Source organism: Loxodonta africana, chromosome 16, assembly GCF_030014295.1.
Source record: "Loxodonta africana isolate mLoxAfr1 chromosome 16, mLoxAfr1.hap2, whole genome shotgun sequence".
Taxonomy (NCBI): Eukaryota; Metazoa; Chordata; class Mammalia; order Proboscidea; family Elephantidae; genus Loxodonta; species Loxodonta africana.
In genome coordinates this window covers 6,381,192-6,400,682 of record NC_087357.1, presented here as the reverse complement: position 1 = coordinate 6,400,682, position 19,491 = coordinate 6,381,192, and the positions used below count along the sequence as shown (strand labels likewise).

General features: G+C 44.0%; 1 protein-coding gene across 2 annotated transcripts in view; it reads left to right on the top strand.

Annotated features, from left to right (window-relative positions):
* The window catches only part of MGMT (O-6-methylguanine-DNA methyltransferase), a 282,155-nt gene that overhangs the window by 3,616 nt on the left and 259,048 nt on the right, over window positions 1-19,491 (top strand). The window contains exon 1 of one of the 2 annotated variants that reach the window (XM_010599243.3): window positions 6,859-7,047. The exons of the other annotated variant lie outside the window; for it this stretch is intronic. Within the exon in view, the coding sequence (XP_010597545.1) occupies window positions 7,043-7,047 (5 nt within the window). The 5' untranslated portion in view covers window positions 6,859-7,042. Of the gene's footprint in view, window positions 1-6,858; window positions 7,048-19,491 lie in introns of those variants that run through there. 2 annotated transcript variants of the gene reach the window in all.

Here is a 19,491-nt window from a genome sequence, read left to right as displayed (position 1 = left end):
TTTGTAACCTTTCAAGGAATCCGTGTCTCCGTCCTATGTGGGCCACGTGCAAACGGGTCACAAACCGTGCCTCGCCGAAGTGCTTGGGATCCTGGGAAGTTGAGCCCTCTGTGGCAGTCACCCTCCCATGGTCTGCTCCAGCCAAATAGCTAAATGAATAGGGTGCCCCAGGGGCTACTGACGCACGGGTGACACCCTTGGCCACATGTTGAATGCTGAAACTTGTTTTTAACACCACAAGTTGTTTTCAACTAGATTGGTGGCTTAGCAGTGGAGTGAGGGTCTCCAGGGAGGCCTCACGCCCTCCTTACCCACAACTGCAGAAAACTCATTTGGCCTGTGGTGCAGCTGCTGTAAAACCAGCTCAGATTCTACAAAAACATTTCCTTATGGTTGTTAAATTTGTCCTTGTGTGTATGTGCAAGTATGTAATGAGAGGAATTGTGAGCGAGCCATAAAGGCCTCATATGTTCACTCTCCTACTCCTAAAATTTCCTTGTTAGAATAATTTCCTACCAGGAACACTTGTGAAGTCAGCAGTGTCTCCAGACCAGGCTCGATTGCCCGTTCCCTGAAGTCCAGGGGTGAAGCTGAATGCGTTGTCCACCAATGACTCAACTCGTAAAAGCAAGCACTTGTTAAATCTATTTGTTTTTATTATAGACATCGATCTGCCAGTTGCAATAATGCATTTATGGACATTTTTCTGCAAGCACAGCTCTGGTGGCAGTTTTTACTGGCAAATTGAGTCATATGGACAGTGGTTTTGAAAACTCCTCCCCTGTCGACAGGTTGGATGATTCCGGCGCTGGTTGTTCAGAAGATACCTAGTAGGACAAAAAGGGACAAATCTCAGGGCAAAATACGGGCAGGGCATTAAAATATTGAAATTTAATGAGTAAGTAGGAGCTATTTCTCATTTGTTTTTAACTTTTAGCGTCATTTTACTACCCAATCAAAAGACCTAAACGTGGGACCAAGGATGCTGCCTTCTGATTTCAGCTCTCCTGCCAGTGTTTTCAGTCCCTGGGTGGTGGAAATGGGTAACACGCTCAGCTGCTAACCAAAAGGCTGGTGGTTTGAGTCCACCCAGAGGTGCCTTGGACAAAAGGCCTGGTGATCTACTTCAGAAAAATCACAACTTTGACAACCTAGGGAGCATAGTATAGTTCTGCTGTGACACACATGGGGTCACCATGGGTTGGAGTTGGCTCCATGGCAACTGCTTTTTTTTTTTAGGGAAGTCCTTAGGATCAGCTGAGAGGTGGTGCTCCCCAGCTGAGACAAGTGGTGTCGCAGTGGGCGTTGTTCTCAGTGCCCCTGTGTCGGGGTCTCTGTGTGGTTTTGTAACTCCTTAGAGACTTGCGAGTCTCTTGGAAATGCAAACCTAATGTGTTATCATAGCCTGATAGTTTTCGCTTCTGTGGTTTTGAGAAAAGATGCAGATATTACCAAAACTTTGTCACTGGTTTTGCAAAGAGCCATTTAGCACGGACAGCTGTATTCTATTTCGCATGTATTTCCTTTTGAGTTGCTTGTATTGCTTTTCTTCCTGGATAGAAGCCTTTTCATGGTCTCCAGTGAGGGTTAACTTTCAAACACACAACTGACTGTGTTTTTGTGGAGCGGAGTTGAGTTTTTATTTTGTAGGTGCCAGAGTTGTGTGGGGGAGGAGCTGTGGGGGTGGTCCTGGCTAGGTCACCTGCTTGTTAGGTGACTTTGGGCAGGTGTTAGAGCCCTGAGCCCCACCTCCTTGTCTACTGGATGGGGAGGGCTGCACTTACTCTGTCTACCTGGATATGTGTAAGTGTGTGAAATCGTAAGTGTGATTATTTTGGACACTGTTATTGTTGTTAGCTGCCATCAAGGTGGCCCCGACTCACAGCAGCCCCAGCACAACGGAACGAAACACTGCCCCGTCCTGTACCGTCCCCATGGTTGGTCCTGGGTTGGACCGTTGTGCTCCACAGGGTTTTCATTAGCTAATTTTTGAAAGTAGGTCTCCAGGCCTTTCTTCCTAGTCTGTCTTAATCAGGAAACTCTGCTGAAACCTGTTCAGTGTCATTGCAGCAGGCAAGGCTCCACTGACAGATGGGTGCTGGCTGTGCGTGAGGTGTATTGGCTGGGAATCGAACCCGGATTTCCCATGTGGAAGGTGAGAATTCTACTGCTGAGCCACCGCTGCCCTACTATGTGGAGAGAAACCAGTATTTGGAACTGCAGCCTCAGAGAAAGAGAAAAGTGGAAAGAGGGAAGGAACTATCCAGAACCCTTGTTGTCCTCTAGTGCGATCAGAGTCTGGTTTTAGGCATTACACAGAAGTGAAGGCAGAATAGTATGGCGGTTAAGAGACAGACGGCTTCCATGTAGACTTGATTCCACCAGTTACTGCCCGTGCCCTTCAGTAGTTAGTTAACCTTTCTTAGCCTTGATTTCTCCAAAAACCGGGAAACCATATACCCAGCCCGAAGTCTGTTGTGAGACAACACCGGCATGGCCAGTGCTGAATTACTGCGACAGTTGACTTCTGCTAGCTCAGGGTCACAAAGCCCTTCTTGGTGCAGACAGGAATGAGATGGGGGTCCCTGCTGTGGTGTTCCGCTCCCAACATGTCTGACACCAGCCGATCACAGACCTCCATTGGGTCTGGAGCGTGGTGTGGCTTCATGCTGGCTTGTGAGATTGCCTAAATCCCCTGTGTCCATGAGGGTGCTGGGTGCCCTGCTGCCTGGATCTCATTTTTCACAGTGGATGTTCCTGGGAGCTGCTGAAGTGCCTGGCCTCAGGGTGGGTCCTGCTCAGGGGGCAGTGTTCTCTAAGTTCAGACATGACATGCCTCTGGGAGCCACATGACACGTTTGCCTCGCACGGCCCCGTGGCCACTTGTCAGTCTCCAACAGCCCAGAGCCACTGTCTCCAGGAGCTTTGACGTTAATAGTCTGCTAGATGAAAGAACTCCCTGAAGTACCAGAAATGGAATGTGACACCGTGCAGTGGCCAGGAACCAGCAACGATGCCGTCGCATGAGAGAATTTCTCATGTGTGACTGCTCCTACCACAGACACCGGGGAAACACGGTCCGTGAGGTGGGGCTTATCAGAGATAGAAAATCTACAACAATTTGTGTGTGTGTGGAAATGGTCCTTGTTTCTGGGTGTCTCTTTATCCTCATATAGGTCCATCCTGGTGGAGTTACTGAAGTTGTGGAAGATTCCTGCCAGCATGATGACAGTGAGAATCATGGTGTTCATGAGAACCACGGTGTTCGTGGAGGGCTTGTCGTGCGTCAGGCTCTGTGATTGTTCTTTACATAGAGCTCCTTTCCCAGTCCTCACGGTCACCCCATGAGAAATATGCTGGTAGCATCTTTGTTTTGCATACGAGGAACCTGGAACCCATGGAGTACTTGCCCAGGGCACGCAGGGAGAGGCGACAGAGTTTTGTCTTCAACCAGGTTTATCTAATCACCCAGTGCAGGCTTTCAACCTCTTTGCCGTGGTGCCTGTACAAAGGTGAAGCTGAGAAGCTGCTTGAAATCCTTTTGGGAGAAAGATGGAGCATAAATATGTACCTTTATGTTCGTTTTTACTGTCTGTCTGTAAGTGTGTCATACTGTGGTGGTTTATGAGATGCTGGAAGCTGTGTCATCGGTAATTCAAATACCGGAAGCGTCATTCTTGGGGGACAGGTTACAGCAAAGCTCCCAGACTGAGATGACTAGGAAGGAAGACCTGGCGATCTGCTTCCAAACATTATCTAATGAGAACCTGTGGGTGCACAACAGAGTGCTGTCTGACTTACGTGCTTCGGGCATGTCGTCAGGAGGGGTCTGTCGCTGGAGGGGGACATCACGTTTGGGGAAGAAGGGCCAGTGAGGGTGAGGGAGGCCCTCGGTGAGATGGGCTGGTGCAGCAGCTGCAATGATGGACTTGACCATGGCGGTGATTGTGAGGATGATGCAGGACCAGGCAACGTTTCCTTCTGTAGTACAGAGGGTCACCGTGAGTCAGAGTCAGCTTGAGGGCAGCTGTCCATCTCTCTGTCTACCTTAGCTCAAGTTATCTGAGCACCAATTGTGACTAAGTGACCTTGGCATTGTGAGAAGGACAAGCCATCCAGCTCAGGTAACATAGCAGAGGGCCAAATGTAGTGAGTATGACGTGGGAGCAGGGACCCTGTGCCAGAGGGGGAGGAGGCGGGTGTCCTCACACACCCAGCAACAGAGGGATGTGGGGAGCTCCAGGGCCAGGACCCACCCGAGTCCCAGCGTGGCTTATAAGGTGAGCAGGCCATTCCAGGCAGAGCAGTGGGAGCCTGGACTCTGGCCCTGTCTGTAGTTTAGGGTGAGTTGTGTGTGGGGCCAGAAAAGAAGGCTGGAAAAGTTAAGACGGGGGCTGGCCCATGGAGCACCCCAAATGCCATGCTGAGAGGGGGTATTTCACTCCCTGTGAGCCGTGGAGCCTTTGCAGCTTTGCATGTGAGGATACAGAACATTGCTGCTCTGTAGATGGTGACTCGGGTGATGTGGGGTAACTGGGGGAGGAGGAAGGCAGGCAGGAGAGGGAGGGCAGGAAGGGGACGGCCCCCCGAGACCTTGCGGGGTCAGTCCCTAGGGCTTCTGACTGTGTGGTGTGCAGTGCGATGGGGATGTAGTTGTGAAAGGCCTGTGGAACCATTCACCCTAGGAGATGGAGGCAGGGGCACGGTGCCTTCGCTTTCTGTCCGCGTGAGAAGCCTGGCTGGGGAGTCTGAGAGAGCACCTGGCTGTGGAAGGGTAGAGCCACGCTTTCTGCCTTGCCTGGCATTGGGGCTCTGAAGCAGGGAGACTGCCTGGTTTTAACTGCTCATCTGGGCAGAGATGTCAGCGGGCAGGAAAGGGGCTCGTTAACAGCGCTCCCCACCCCAGCCTGTCCTCCATGGGGGGCAACCTGCACTTCCTGCAAGGAGCGCTAGAATCCTTAGAATAAAACCGTCGAGCATTAGGTGTGTAGCCACATCAGAATGCAAATTAAAAATAAAGTGTGTGCTGAATTTCCTTAGATAAAGGGTGCACGGTGCCTCAGCTGGCGGGTTGGCCTCTGGGCATGTTAGAGCAGGGTGATGATGTACGGTTACCCCCGTAGTGGTCGGTGGACCAGCAACTGCTTCCTGAGGACCCTCCAGGTCAGGCTCTCGCCGAGGCGTTGGCTTACAGCAGTGTGTGAGACAGGCCAGGTCTTCAAGAAGCCCCCATTACAACTGGGGAGACAGGCCTGGGCCCACTGTCAAGAAGAGAAACTGAGGTAGAAAGCCAGGCAGTGTTGGGTGGTTGAGGATGGTTGGAGAAGGCACCTCTGAGAAAGGGCTTTTGGGTGGAGACTGGAATGCTGAGGGATGGGCCTGTATGGGAAGGTATGGGAGAAGAGCATTCTGGTGGTGGTCCTGGGTGATCCTGGGGTGTTCTCGAGGTTGGTGTGCTGGAAGGACAGAAGGATGGACTGAGCTGGAATGTAGTCAGGATGAGGTTATTTCCCCACCTGACTTTGCAGGCTTTGGTAAAAGGTAAAGAAAACCGGAAAACCCGGTTATCTCTGAGTCGACTCAGACTCATGGCGACCCCATGTGTGTCAGAGTAGATCTGTGCTCCATAGGATTTTCAATGGCTGATTTTTCAGTAGATTGCCAGGCCTTTCTTATGAGGCATCTCTGGATAGACTCAAACCACCAGCCCGTTGGTTAACAGCGAACACATTAACTGTTTGCACAACTGAGGGACTCCTTGGTAAAAGCTAGTAGTGATTAAAGCTAGACTCAGTAGGGGAAATGTAGCAGGAGGAAGCTCTGTTGTCCTCACAGTTGTCCCTTATTGAAATCCTGGCCACATTCCTGGGCACCACGTTTATTGAATGACGGGGAATCAAACAATAATGTGTGTAACACCGTTGGCTCCATACCCGATAGGAGTCGGACTCTATGCAGCTGCTCCGATTGGTAGGACTTGGCACTCAAGTGGAAGGACCCTCGACTAATAGGCTATGAAGGGACAAGGTATCTTGTATTTCCCAAAGTTCCAGAATTTAGCTAGCTCTCCTCAAAAAAGCTCTTGTGTGCTATTCTTTATTGTGCATAGAAATTTCTGCCTGCTGCCACGTGCTAGCGTCAGATCAAGCTGTTGGGTCAGATGGATGCGAGACTCTGCCGGCGCTTTTCTGATGAACGTGGTCCATGCACTGACCTTGGCCATCCGTCTCTGGGCCAAGCCCACTCCGAGGGGCAGGTGCTCGAGAAAAGGAAGAGGCCACAGCCCCAGTAATTGAACCCTCATGGGTCTGGCTATCTTCTTGATGTTGCAAGAATGAATGAATAGGTAAAACCCGTAAAGCAAACCTATTGCCACTGAGTTGATTCCGACTCACAGCGACCTGATGGGACAGAGTAGAACTGCCTTGTAGGGCTTCCAAGGAGCAGCTGGTAGACTAGAACTCCTGACCTTTTGGTTAACAGCTGAGCTCCTAACCACTGTACCACCAGGGCTGCAGAATGAATGTGCAGATTCTAAAATGAATTTAAACCAAAATCCAGTTGTCATTGAATCAACTCCAGCTCCTGGAAATCCCAGCTGTGTTAGAGTAGAATTGTGCTCCATTGGGTTTTCTATGGCTGATTTTTTGCAAGTAGATCTCTAGGCCTTTCTTCTGAGGTGCTAACTGAAAGATTGTAGGTTCAAGTCTGAGTGGACCTCCAACCTCTTGTTTAGCAGCTGAGGGATTCTAAAATTGTTAATATTTTTAAAATCGATACTCCTCATTCTTTTGGCCGTGGTAACCACTGCAGTCTTTTTCTGCCCAGCAGGAGGACTGGCTCTCCATGAGCCTTTCAGTGACCAGCAGTGCTCTGGATGCAGGACTTTCTGTGCTGGCAGTGGGAAATTCTCTGTACAGCAGGAAGACTGGTCACCCTCTGCTTCAGCCCCGTAACCTCCATCTTCCATCAGGGCCGATTGTACTTGGCTTGGTTTTATCTCCTACCCAAGTTGTCTGACATATCTTGATGCTGGACCTCCATGTGGTAAGCTCTTTGAGGCCTGGCATGTGGCCCCTACTGGATGAAGGGAGACCCAGTGTCTTAGTCATCTAGTGCTGCTATAACAGAAATACCACAAGTGGATGGCTTTAACGAAGAGAAATTTATTTTCTCACAGTCCAGTAGTCTAGAAGTCTGAATTTAGGGCATCAGCTCCAGGGGAAGGCTTTCTCTCTCTGTCCACTCTGGAGGAGGGTCCTTGTGATGTATCAGTCTTCCGTTGGTTTGGGAGCATTGAGATGCGCAGGAACCTCAGGTCCAAAGGACGCGCTCTGCTCCTGGAACTGCTCTTGGTGGTATGAAGTCCCCAACTCTCTGCTTGCTTCCCTTTCCTTTCATCTCTTGAGACACAAAAGGTGGTACAGGCCACACCCCAGGGAAACTCCCTTTACATTGGATCAGGGTTGTGCCCTGAGTAAGGGTGTTACATCCCACCCAAATCATTTTTAACCACAGGCAAAGATCATGATTTATAACACATAGGAAAATCACAAAATGCAGGACAGCCACACATGGCCTAACCAAATTGACACATATTTTGGGGGGACACAATTCAATCCATTATATCCAGGAAAGCCCACTGAGCAGCAGTGGGGTACCGAGGAGCACATTTCACAGGCATCGAGCTCAATAGGGGTTTGTGTATGAAGTTGGAATTTGAGGATGAGGATAGCTTTGTAACTCAGGTGTTGAAAAGTCATAGCACTGTTTTAAGGTTCGGTTCTTAGCACCCCAAAAGGCGTGGTGTTATATAAGTCAAGAGTGAAAGAAAATGGAGAACAAACAGAAACCTAAATCTTATTACCACGGACCCTTTTGGTTGCAGGAATGAGATACGGCAGGCAAGGCCAGAGACACCCACAGGGCAGGTGGACGTCATCTTGGCACTTGATGGACATGTTCTCATAAGCTATGGAGGCAGCCAGGCCCCCTGATGGGGACAAGAGAGGGAGGGAGGAGAGAATGGGTCAAGGGCTGGCTGCCTGGTCCTTCAACACCTGGGAGGGATGGGGAAATGCTGGTGAGGATGGGTTGGTGGGTGAGTTGGTGGGTTGGTGGGTGGGTTGATGGGCTGGTTGGTGGGTTGGTGGATGAGTCCGTGGGTGAGTTGGTGGGCTGGTGGGTGAGTTGGTGGGTTGGTAGGTGAGTTGGTGGGTGGGTTGGTGGACTGGTTGTTTTCTGGAGATCAGTCAGTGCAGCCTCTAATACTGCCTAGATCAAGGAACAGCTTGTGGCCCTTCTGTGGGACACCAGCTAGAATTCTAAGAGCCAGGCAGTTTGCTACTTTTTGTGCTACAGTGTCGCTGTTTTTGGAGATCTCTGTTGAGTTGGGGATCTAAAAAGGCATTCTCTCTGGAAGGCTGCTGGCCCACACCTGCACCAAATTGGCTAGCATGATCAACAGTCAGCGTCCAAGGAAGTAGTAGTCAGGAACATATTACATTGGGCAAATCTGCCGCAAAAGACCTCTTTAAAATCTTAAAAAAGCGAAGATGTTTCTTCGATGACTGAGTTGCACCTGGCCCAAGACATGGTCTTTTCAGTCTCCTCTCATGCATAGTGAAAAAGAAAGACAGAAGACTTGATGCATTCGAACTGTAGTATTGGTGAAGAATATTGACTATACCAAGGACGAACAAATCAGTCTTAGAAGGCGTACAACCAGAATGCTGCTTAGAAGCGAGGATGGCAAAACTTTGACTTGCTTACTTTGCTTACACATCATCAGGAGAAATGTGTAAGGGACACCATGTTTCACAAAGTAGAGACGAAGAAAATGAGGACACACTCTGTGAGATGGGTTGACACAGTAGCCGCAACAATGGACCCAAACTTACCGATGATGGTGAAGATGGCAAAGGACCAGATGACGTTTCATTCTGTTGTACTTAAGGTCCCCGTGAGTCGGAGCTGCCTTGACTACATACAGTGGGGGAAGTAAGACAGGTGGGAAGTGGTTACGTTGCCTTCTGCCCAAGTCACCAGTTCCTACCATGGGTTATGGACCTGCAGCTCCCCGGAGGTTTTTAGGATTGTTGCAGAGAAAACTTGACTTGTGAGCTTTCACCAAGTGGATCTTACCGAGCCCTGGCCCTGGCCCTCGGTGGCCCTTGCAGAGCAGGCTAGTATCCTGTCTCTAGAATCCTGCTGGGGCAGCCACATTGCAACGGGAGGAACATGCGAGGTCCCTGCTGGTGAAGCCAGAGTCTGCCGCCAGACAATGCGTCATGTTTTACATCGAGCTAAATATTTAAAGTGTGTGCTCTTTTATTTATGTATTTATCAGCACAGCTCGGTTCGTTGTTTAATTCCACAGTGAGAGTCTCTAAGAGTATGATTAACCTTGAGGGTCATCTTATAATGTAATTATTAATGATTGATTCTGTTTATCCTTGAAATCAATAGAAGAGGTATAATGGCTCGGCCCATAGCTGGGCTCCATTTCTGGCATTCTGTGAACTTGACTCTGTGACAGCGGTTGTATTGGGTTGTTACCCAGAACCTGTTTGACAAACCTGAAGTGTATGATTAGTTTGATATAATTATTGTGATCTGAGTGTTCCTTACATGACTTATGTTAATATGGCAAATGGTGTTAACATCTCCTGCCGCTATCCTGCCGCTAATGGTGAGGGTGGGGACGTATAGTCATTGATCTTCCTGGGAGTGCTGCAATGTAAAAACAGTTCAGGCTCTTTGAAGTATATTTTACAAGTATGCATTGGGCCTTTGGGGGGTTGTATTGAAAAACCCAATTGTACAGTTACCATGGGAACCCAATTAGAATAGATAGCTTGATTTTTTTCAATCTTTATCTTGACCAAAAATCTAATGTATTTTAAATGTTTTCACATGAAATTGTATTCGTATACTGACTTGCCGTGACAAAGGGCCCCCTTCCCCTCAAATCCAAGCTGTAGTGGTGTATTGGTCTGCAGTGGAGCTTAATGAGGAAGTCTCCTAGGGAAATTTATCAGATATTTGCAGAGAAGTTTGTATAGGTGGAGGTGGTGGAGGGGATTGTTGTCGTCAGATGCCACTGAGTGGATTCTCAGTCATGGTGACCTCATGTACAACAGAACAAAACACTGAGTGGTCCTGTGCCATCCTCAAAATCATTTTTATGTTTGAGCCCACTATTGCAGCCGCTGTGTCAGTTCATCTCTCTGAGGGTCTTCTTTTTTGCTGACCCTCTACTTTACCAAGTGTGATGTTCTTCTCCAGGGACTGATCCCTTCTGATAATATGTCCAAAGTATGTGAGATGAGGTCTCACTATCCTTGCTTCTATGGAGCATTCTAGCTGTACTTCTTCCAAGACAGATTTGTTCATTCTTGCAGTCCATGGTATATTCAGTAATCTTTGCAAACACTGTAATTCAAATGTGTCAGTTATTCTTTGGTGATGAAAACCATTGAGAAAATATTGGGAAATGAATATCTTCCTATAATGGTAGACAGGGACCCTCATGTTTGTTTGGTCAAGCTCTGGACACCAGTTGGAGAACATGGGTGTGCTCTTCTGTTCTTTCTCAAGTTTACAATTGGGGGAGGGGGATTAGGTCACTAAAAGGACCCCAAACTCTGAGGAGTAAGGATAACAGGTGGAGTGGGGGCCAGGACTCAGGGCTCTCTCCACCATGTCAGCGGCTCCCAGGTGGTTTGGCTTCGGAGCCTTTTGCACTCAAAGCATATTGGGCATCCCAAAGAGCTTATGTTAGCTATCAATATTTACCATATTAGAAGTCAACACTAAGGAATTTGAAGATACTTATTAATTCATTTTAACAACAATAAATTATATTTTAGGATATTTTTATGAAAAGTAACTATTTTCCACAAAAAACCAGTTAGTGAGATGAGTGATATTGATGTATACTTTTCAAGTCTTGTTTTATTTTCTAAAAAAAAAAAAATTGTGGTTAAATATACTTAATGAAAGCTGCCATTTTAAGCCTTCTTAAGTTTACAATTCAGTGACATTACTTGCATTCACCATATTGCGTGGCTTTCACCACTATCCCAACCGCAGACAGAAACTCAGTACCCCTTTCTTCTTAACCTCAGCCCCTGGTAACCACTGATAAACTTTTGTCTCTGCATTTGCCTATACTTGATGCTTCATATAAGTGAGATCATACAATGTTTGTCCTTTTGTGTCTGACTTCTTTCGCTCAGCATCATGTTTTCAATGTCCATCCATGTGACGGCATGTTTAAGAACTTTGTTTTGCTTTATGGCTGAATAACATTCTATTGTATGGATATACCACATTTTGTTTATCCATTCATCAGTTGGCACTTGGGTTATTTCCACCTTTTTGTTATTGTAAATATGCTACAGAATTGGCCAACGTTCAACCATTTCAGGAAGTAACATATGATCAGGAACTGATGGTACCGAAGGAAGAAGTCCAAACTGCACTGAAGGCATTGATGAAAAACAAAGCTCTGAGAATTGACAAAATACCAATTAAGATGTTTCAACAAACCGGTGCGGCACTGGAAGTGCTCACTCATCTATGCCAAGAAATTTGGGAGACCTAGCCAACCGACTGGAAGAGATGCATATTTGTGCCTATTCCCAAGAAAGGTAATCCAACCAAATGCAGAAATTATCGAACAATGTCCTTAATCTCACACACAAACAAAATTTTACTGAAGATCATTCAAAAGCGGCTGTAGCAGTGTATCAACAGGGAACTTCCTGAAGTTCAAGCCAGATTTAGAAGAGGACATGGAACCAGGGATATCATTGCTGATGTCAGATGGAGCCTGACTGAAAGCAGAGAATACCAAAAAGATGCTTACCTGTGTTTTATTGACTATGCTAATGCATTCAACTGTGTGGATCATAACAAATTACGGATAACATTGTGAAGAATGGGAATTCCAGAACAGTTAATTGTGCTCATGAGGAACCTGTACATAGATCAGGAGGCAGTTGTTCGGACAGAACAAGGAGATAATGCATGGCTTAAAGTCAGGAAAGGTGTGCATCAGGGTTGTATCCTTTCACTGTACCTATTCAGTATGTATGCCAAGCAAATAATCCAAGAAGCTATACTATATGAAGAACGGGGCATCAGGATTGGAGGAGGACTTATTTACAACCTGTGTTACGCAGTGACACAGACTTGCTTACTGAAAGTGATTAGGATTTGAAGCACTTACTGATGAAGAGCAAAGACCACAGCCCTCAGTATGGATTAGTAAAGAAGACAAAAAACCTCACAACTGGACCAATGAGCAACATCATGATAAACAGAGAAAAGATTGAGGTCAAGGATTTCATTTTGCTTGGATCCACAATCAGCACTCATGGAAGCAGCAGTCAAGAAATCAAAAGATGCGTTGCATTGGCTAAATCTGCTGCAAAGGACCTCTTTAAATTGTTAAAAAGCAAAGATGTCACCTTGAAAACTAAGGTGCGCCTTACCCAAGCCGTGGTGTTTTCAGTTGCCTCATATGCGTACGAAAGCTGGACAATGAATAAGGAAGACTGAAGAACTGACGCCTTTGAATTGTGGTGTTGGTGAAGAATATTGAATATACCATGGACTGCCTGAAGAATGAACAAATCTGTCGTGGAAGAAGTACAACCAGAATGCTCCTTAGAAGCAAGGATGGCGAGACTACATCTCACATACTTTGGACATGTTGTCAGGAAGGATCAGTCCCTGGAGAAGGACATTATGCTTGGTAAGGTAGAGGGTCATCGAAAAAGAGGAAGACCCTCTACAAGATGGATTGACACAGTGGCTGCAACAGTGGGCTCAAGCATAACTATGATTGTAAGGATGGTGCAGGACCAGGCAGCATTTCGTTCTGTTGTGCATGGGGTCACTATGAGTCGGAACTAACTCGATGGCACCTAACAACAAGAACAAACATGCTACAATGAACACTGTTGTACAAGTATCACTTTGAGTCCGTACTTTCAAGTTTTTGGGGTATATACCTAGGAGTGCAGTTGTTGAATCATATGGTAATTATATATTTAACTTTTTGAGGAATCTCCAAACTGTTTTCCACAGTAGCTGTACCATTTTACATTCCCACCATGAAGGTTCCCATTTCTCCATATTCTAACCAAAACTTGTTATTTTCTGGTAATAAGCATTCCAGTGGGTATCTGGAAGTGGTATCTCATTATGGTAATGTTTGCCTTTCCCTAATCATTAATGACATTGAGTATCTTTTTGTGTGCTTATTGGCCATTTGTTTATCTTCTTCGAAGAATGTCTGTTTAAGTCCTTTGCACATTTTTTTTAAATTGAGTTGTTAGTCTTTTCTTCTTGTTGAGTTGTCAGAGTTCTTTATATATTCTGGGTGTTAAATCTATATCAGATATATGGTTCTTAAGTATTTTTTCTCATTCTGTAGGTTGTCTCCTCACTTTCTTAATAAAATCCTTTGATGCACAAAGGTGTTAAATTTTGATGAAGTCCAGTTTATCATATGTATTTTTTTCTTTTGTTGTTAGTGCTTTTGGTGTCATATCTATGAATCTTGTCAAAATAAGATCTTGAATCTTTACTCCTGTGTTTTGTTTTAAGAGTTTTATGGTTCTCATTCTTATATTTATGACATTGACCCATTTAAAGTTAATTTTCATGTGTGGTGTGAGGTAGGGGTCCAACTTCATTCTTTTGCATATGGAAGTCCAGTTATACCAGGTCCATTTGTTGAAGAGACTATTCTTTCCCCGTTGAATGTACTCGGCACCCTTATTGAAAATCATTTGGCCATAGATGTATGGGTTTATTTTTGAACTCTCAGTTCTATTCCATTGGTCTGTATGTCTGTTCTTACAATAGTATCATACTGTTTTGATTACGATAGCATTTAATAGTAAGTGTTGAGAGTAGGAAGTGTGTGTCCTCCTACTTTGTTCTTTTTCAAGATTGTTTTGACTTTTTGGGGCCCCTTGCAATTCCATATGAATTTGAGGATTAGCTTTTCTGTTTTTTTAAGAAGGGCTGTTGGAATTTTGAGATGGATTGCGTTGAATCAGTTGATGTAGTAGTAACACCTTGATAATATTAAGTGTTACAATCCATGAACATGGGATGTCTTTCCATTTATTTGGGTCTTCTTTAATTTCTTTCAGTAATTTTTTCAAAGTACAAATCTTTCACTTCCCTGGTTAAATTTATTCCAAGGTATTTTATTTTTTAGATGCTATTGTAAATGGAATTGTTTTCTAACTTCTTTTTCAGTTTGTTCATTCCTGGTGTTTAGGAACACAACTGATTTTTGCATGTTGATTGCATCCTGTGACTTATTAGGCCTCATAGCTTTCTTGTGGATCCTTTGGATTTTCTATATATAAGATCATGTTGTCTGTAAATATGGTTTTACTTCTTTTCAAATTTGAATGCCTTTCAAATCTTTTCAGTGTCTAGATTAATAGGACACAGCTAGATCCTCGGCGTATCTGCTTTTGCATTCAGTCTGATTTGGTGTGTCTGTTGCACTGTGGAATGTGAAACCTTATCTGCACACCATTAGAATCCATTGGTGTATCTTCTTGTACTTTGAATCATTTTGTAACATCATGCATTGATTCTTTGGGAAATATTGGTTCACTGTGTTATATAGGTTTTCCAAATGTTACATGTTTCTTAATACAGTATTAAAAAAAAAATCATGGTTGTTAATATCACGACCTTTCTCATCAGAGAAGCCTCTTAGTATCGGGAAGTTGTCAAGCTCATGGTGATGAATCTAGGATTTTCAAAGTTCTCGTCTTCACTTGAAAGCTCTCACTTTATCATTAACAACAAATGTCGGCAGTTGTTTTACTTGCAGTGACAGGCTCACTTTGTTCATTTTAGAGAAAATGTCTGCCAGATACCCAAGTCTGAATAACCATAGTTTGTTAGTCATTCATACAAGTAAAACGTTCTTCCTATGACAAAATCAGTTAGTTTGTCTCACATCTCCAACAGTCACACCAGTGCTTTTCCTCAAGACAGCTATGATTCTTGGGTGTGCAGTAGAAGTGCTATTAAAAAAGAACAAGATTTAATAAAGTTGATAATTTTTACTGCTTCATCAGGACATTCTTAAATGAGCTTGGCTTTTTTTTTTTTTTTTTTTTTTAGTACTGTGAGTGGTTGGTGGTGAAGGATACAAGGATTATGTACTTTGGCACCATTGTGGGAAACCCTGGTGGTGTAGTGGTTAAGAGCTACAGCAGCTAACCAAGAGGTCGGCAGTTTGAATGCACCAGGTGCTTCTTGGAAACCCTACGGAACAGTTCTACTCTGTCCTTCAGGGTCACTATGAGTTGGAATCAACTCAACGGCAATGGGTTTTTTTGGTTTTGGTTCTTGTTAAGTCTTTGGTGGTTTTACTGACCGTTGCTTTTGCCTCATCTGTTTTCACCGTTAAGTGTGATGATAGCTGTAGGCTTTTGTAGATGCCCTTTTTCAGGTCGAGGAAGTTTTTCTCCTTTCTGCTGTTAATGTGGTAAATTGTATGGGTTGATTTTCATATGGTAAACCAATATTGCATGCCTGGATAATCCCCACTTGGTCTTAATGTGTTATTATTTTCATATATCGCTGGATTCAATTTGTTAATAATTTTGGGGATTTGTGTGTCTGCGTTTATGAAGGCTATTGATCTGTAGCTTTCTTTTCTTGCAGCATCTCTTTCTGGTTTTGGCATCAGTGCAATCCTGGACTCCTAAAACGAAAAGCCTTTTCTATTTCCTAGAATTGGTCGTATAGTATTGGTATTGTTTCTCTAAATGCTTAGTGAGATTTACCAGTGAAGCCATTTGGAATTTCCCTTTTAGTAAGAATATGATTTATAAATTGAATTTCTTTAATAGCTATAGGGCTACTCAAGGTCATTTATATCTTCTTAAGTGACTTCAGGAATTTATGTTTTTCAAGGAATTTGACCATTTCATCTAAGTTGTTGAGTTTTGGGCCTTTTAATGTCTGTAGGATTTTTAGTCATGCCCTTGCTTTTATTTCTGAAACTGGTTATTTGTATTTTCTCACTTTAGTTCTCAACAGTCTGACTAGAAGTTTATCCATTTTCTTTTCAAAGAGCCAACTTTAATCATTGGCTTTCTCCTCCCCCCCCCCATTTTCTCTTTCATTGATTTCTATTCTTTATTATTTTCTTCTTTCTGCTCACTTTGGGTTTAATGTGCTTTCTGTTTGTAGTTTTATAAGATGGACTCCTAGATTATTGAGTCCTTCCTTCTTCTCTCACTTAAGTATTTTATGCTAAAAATTTCCTCTAAGTACTGCTTTGGCTGCATCCCAGATTGAGGATGTTGTCCTTTCATTTTCATTCAGGATGATGTATTTTCTAATTTCCCTTGTGATGTCTTCTTTAATGCATGGTTTATGTAGAAGTATGTCATTTTATTTCCAAATATTTGGGAATTTTCCTAGTATTTTCTGATACTGATCTGTAATTTGTGGTCAGAGGACATAGTTTTTATGATTTCAGTCCTCCCACGTTTATTGAGACTTGTTTTATGGCTCAGAATATGGTCTGTCTTGGTGGATGCTTTTATGCATTTGGAAAAAAAAAAAGTGTGTTCTGTAGTTCTTGGGTGGAGTGTTTCTTTAAGTGTCAGATCAGGTTGGTTGATAGTGTTATTCAAGTCATCTATATCCTTGATTTTCTGTCTCCTTGTTGCGTAAGTTATTAGGAGAAGAGTGTTGAAATCTCCCACTATAATTGTGGATTTGTTTATTTCCCTTTTTGGTTCTACCAGTTCTTGCTTCTGCTGTTTCAAACTCTGTTGTTAGGTGCATACCCATTTAGAATTCTTGGTAAAGTAACCCCTTTACCCTTATGAAATGTTCCACTTTAACCTTGGTAATATTCCTTGTTTTAAAATTATTTTTGTTTGCTATTAATATAGCCACCTCAGTTTTCTTTTGATTAGTGTTTATGTGGCAAATGTTTTTCCATTCTTTTACTTTTAGCCAATCTTTGCCATTATATTTATAGATAGCATACAGTTGGGCGTTGTTGGTTTTTGAAAAAAAAAATCTAATATGACAATGTCTTTTTAAAAACTGGACTGTTTAGACTACGTACATTTAACGTAATTGCTATTGTTGTTAGGTGCCATTGAGCTGGTTCCGACTCATAGTGACCCTATGTACCAGAGAACGAAACACTGTCCGGTCATGCACCATGCTCACAAGTGTTCTTATGCTTGAGCCCATTGTTGCAGCCACTGTGTCAATCCATCTCTTTGAAGGTCTTCCTCTTTTCCACTGACCCTGTACTTTACTAAGTATGATGTCCTTTTCCAGGGACTGATCCCTCCTGACAACATGTCCAAAGTATGTGAGACACAGTCTTGCCATCTTTGCTTCTAAGGAGCATTCTGGTTGTACTTCCTCCAAGATAGATTTTTTCGTTCTTTTGGCAGTCCATGGTATATTCAATATTCTTCTCCAGCACCATGATTCAAAGGCGTCAGTTCTTCTTCAGTCTTCCTTATTCACTGTCCAGCTCTCACATGCATAGGAGGCAGTTGAAAACACCATGGCATGGGTCAGGTGCACCTTAGTCTTCAAGGTGACGTCTTTGCTTTTCAACACTTTGAAGAGGTCTTTTGCAGCAGATTTGCCCAATGCAGTGTCTTTTGATTTCCTGACTGCTGCTTCCATGAGTGTTGATTGTGGATCCAAGTAAAATGAAATCCTTGACAACTTCAGTCTTTTCTCCGTTTATCATGATGTTGCTTATTGGTCTAGTTGTGAGAATTTTTGTTTTCTTTACGTTGAGGTGTAATCCGTACTGATGGCTGTGGTCTTTCATCTTCATCAGTAAGTGCTTCAAGTTCTCTTCACTTTCAGCAAGCAAAAAAAGGACATTAGTTTTGCTTAAAAGGGACCAAGACTGCTCAGATTACCAAAAAATCCTCTGGGCTCCAACCCCAGGCATTTTACTAGAAGGGAGCAGGTGAAAAACTTCATTGACTGCTTTTTAATGATGTTTTATTTATTATGATCCACCACGAATTTAAAGAACAACACATTTCAAGGACATTTAAAGATTTTTGATCTTCCTTTTCAGGCTTTTTTTTTTTTTTTTGGTGACTGGAACAGAGTGAAAGAATAAAACTAATTTATCTTCTAAATTTAGGCACAATTTTACCAAAATGCAATTTTGCATTTCCTGTATGCCTTTCTGGAGCTCTGGTGGCACAGTAGTGAATAGCTCTAGCTGCCAACGAATAGATCTGCAGTTCGAATGCACCATCCACTCCTTAGAAACGCTATTGGGCAGTTCTTTTCTGTCCTATAGGGTAGCTAGGAGTTAGAAATGACTCAGCGGCAGTGAGTTTTGGAGTTTTATGTGCCTTTTGGTCATTCAGCTCATAGACAGCCTTTCCTTCCCCTTCCTATTGTTTTTGGGGTTCCTAGGCCTCCTGTTTGCTTCCCTCCCTCTTCCTTGACTAACTGCCAGAATGAAGTAGTGGCTTAGCGGAGACTTTGAGTCAGGCTATGTGGGTTGCAGCCCTGACTCTGTCATATATTTCGTGATCTTGAAAAAGTTACTTCAAAACTTTCTGTGCTTCAGTTTCCCCATATGCAAAATTGAGATAACAATGATTCTGTTTTCTGATTCTTATGGGGTTTAAGTGAGCTAATACCTAAAAAAGTGCCCTGACTCCAAGTAAGTGCTCAATAAGTGTCATTCCTGCAGTGTTGGGAAGCAGGCTGCCATTTGTTATGTCTGTGAATATAGATACAAAACAGGCACGTGTGAAGGCCTAGGGGGCTTATCTAAACTCGTTAGATAAAATGTGGCTGAGCTGGATTCTAACCCATGTAGTCTGGCTCCAGGACTCCCGACACTGACCATTTTGCATCCAGAGAGTCCAAGCTTCAGCACAAAGACGTACTGTTTAGTACATGGATTTCGTGATAGCCATTTCGGCTGATAGTTTTTGTTTCCTTTCTGATTCTTGGCTGCATTTAGTTAGTTGTAGTTGCCAGAGAACCAGGTTTGCGTGTTGTCTTTTTCCTTCCTTTTACTTTCAGCCTTTCTTTGTCCTTAAAAGTGTGTCTCCTGTAAACGGTGTATACCCATTAAAAACCCATTGCCGTCAAGTTGATTCTGACTCACAGTGGCCCTATAGGACAGAGTAGAGCTGCCCCGAAGGGTTTACAGGGCTGTAATCTTTTAATCTTTAGTGGTTAAGTGCCACGGCTGATAACCAAAGGGTCGGCAGTTTGAATCCACCAGGCACTCCTTGGAAGCTCTATGGGGCAGCTCTACTCTGTCCTATAGGGTCGCTATAAGTCGGAATCGACATGACGGCACTGTTGTTCTTTTTTTTTTAATCTTTACGGAAGCAGACTGCCACATCTTTCTCCTGTGGAGAGGCTGGTGGGTTCAAACCGGCGACCTTTCAGTTTGCAGCCAAGTAT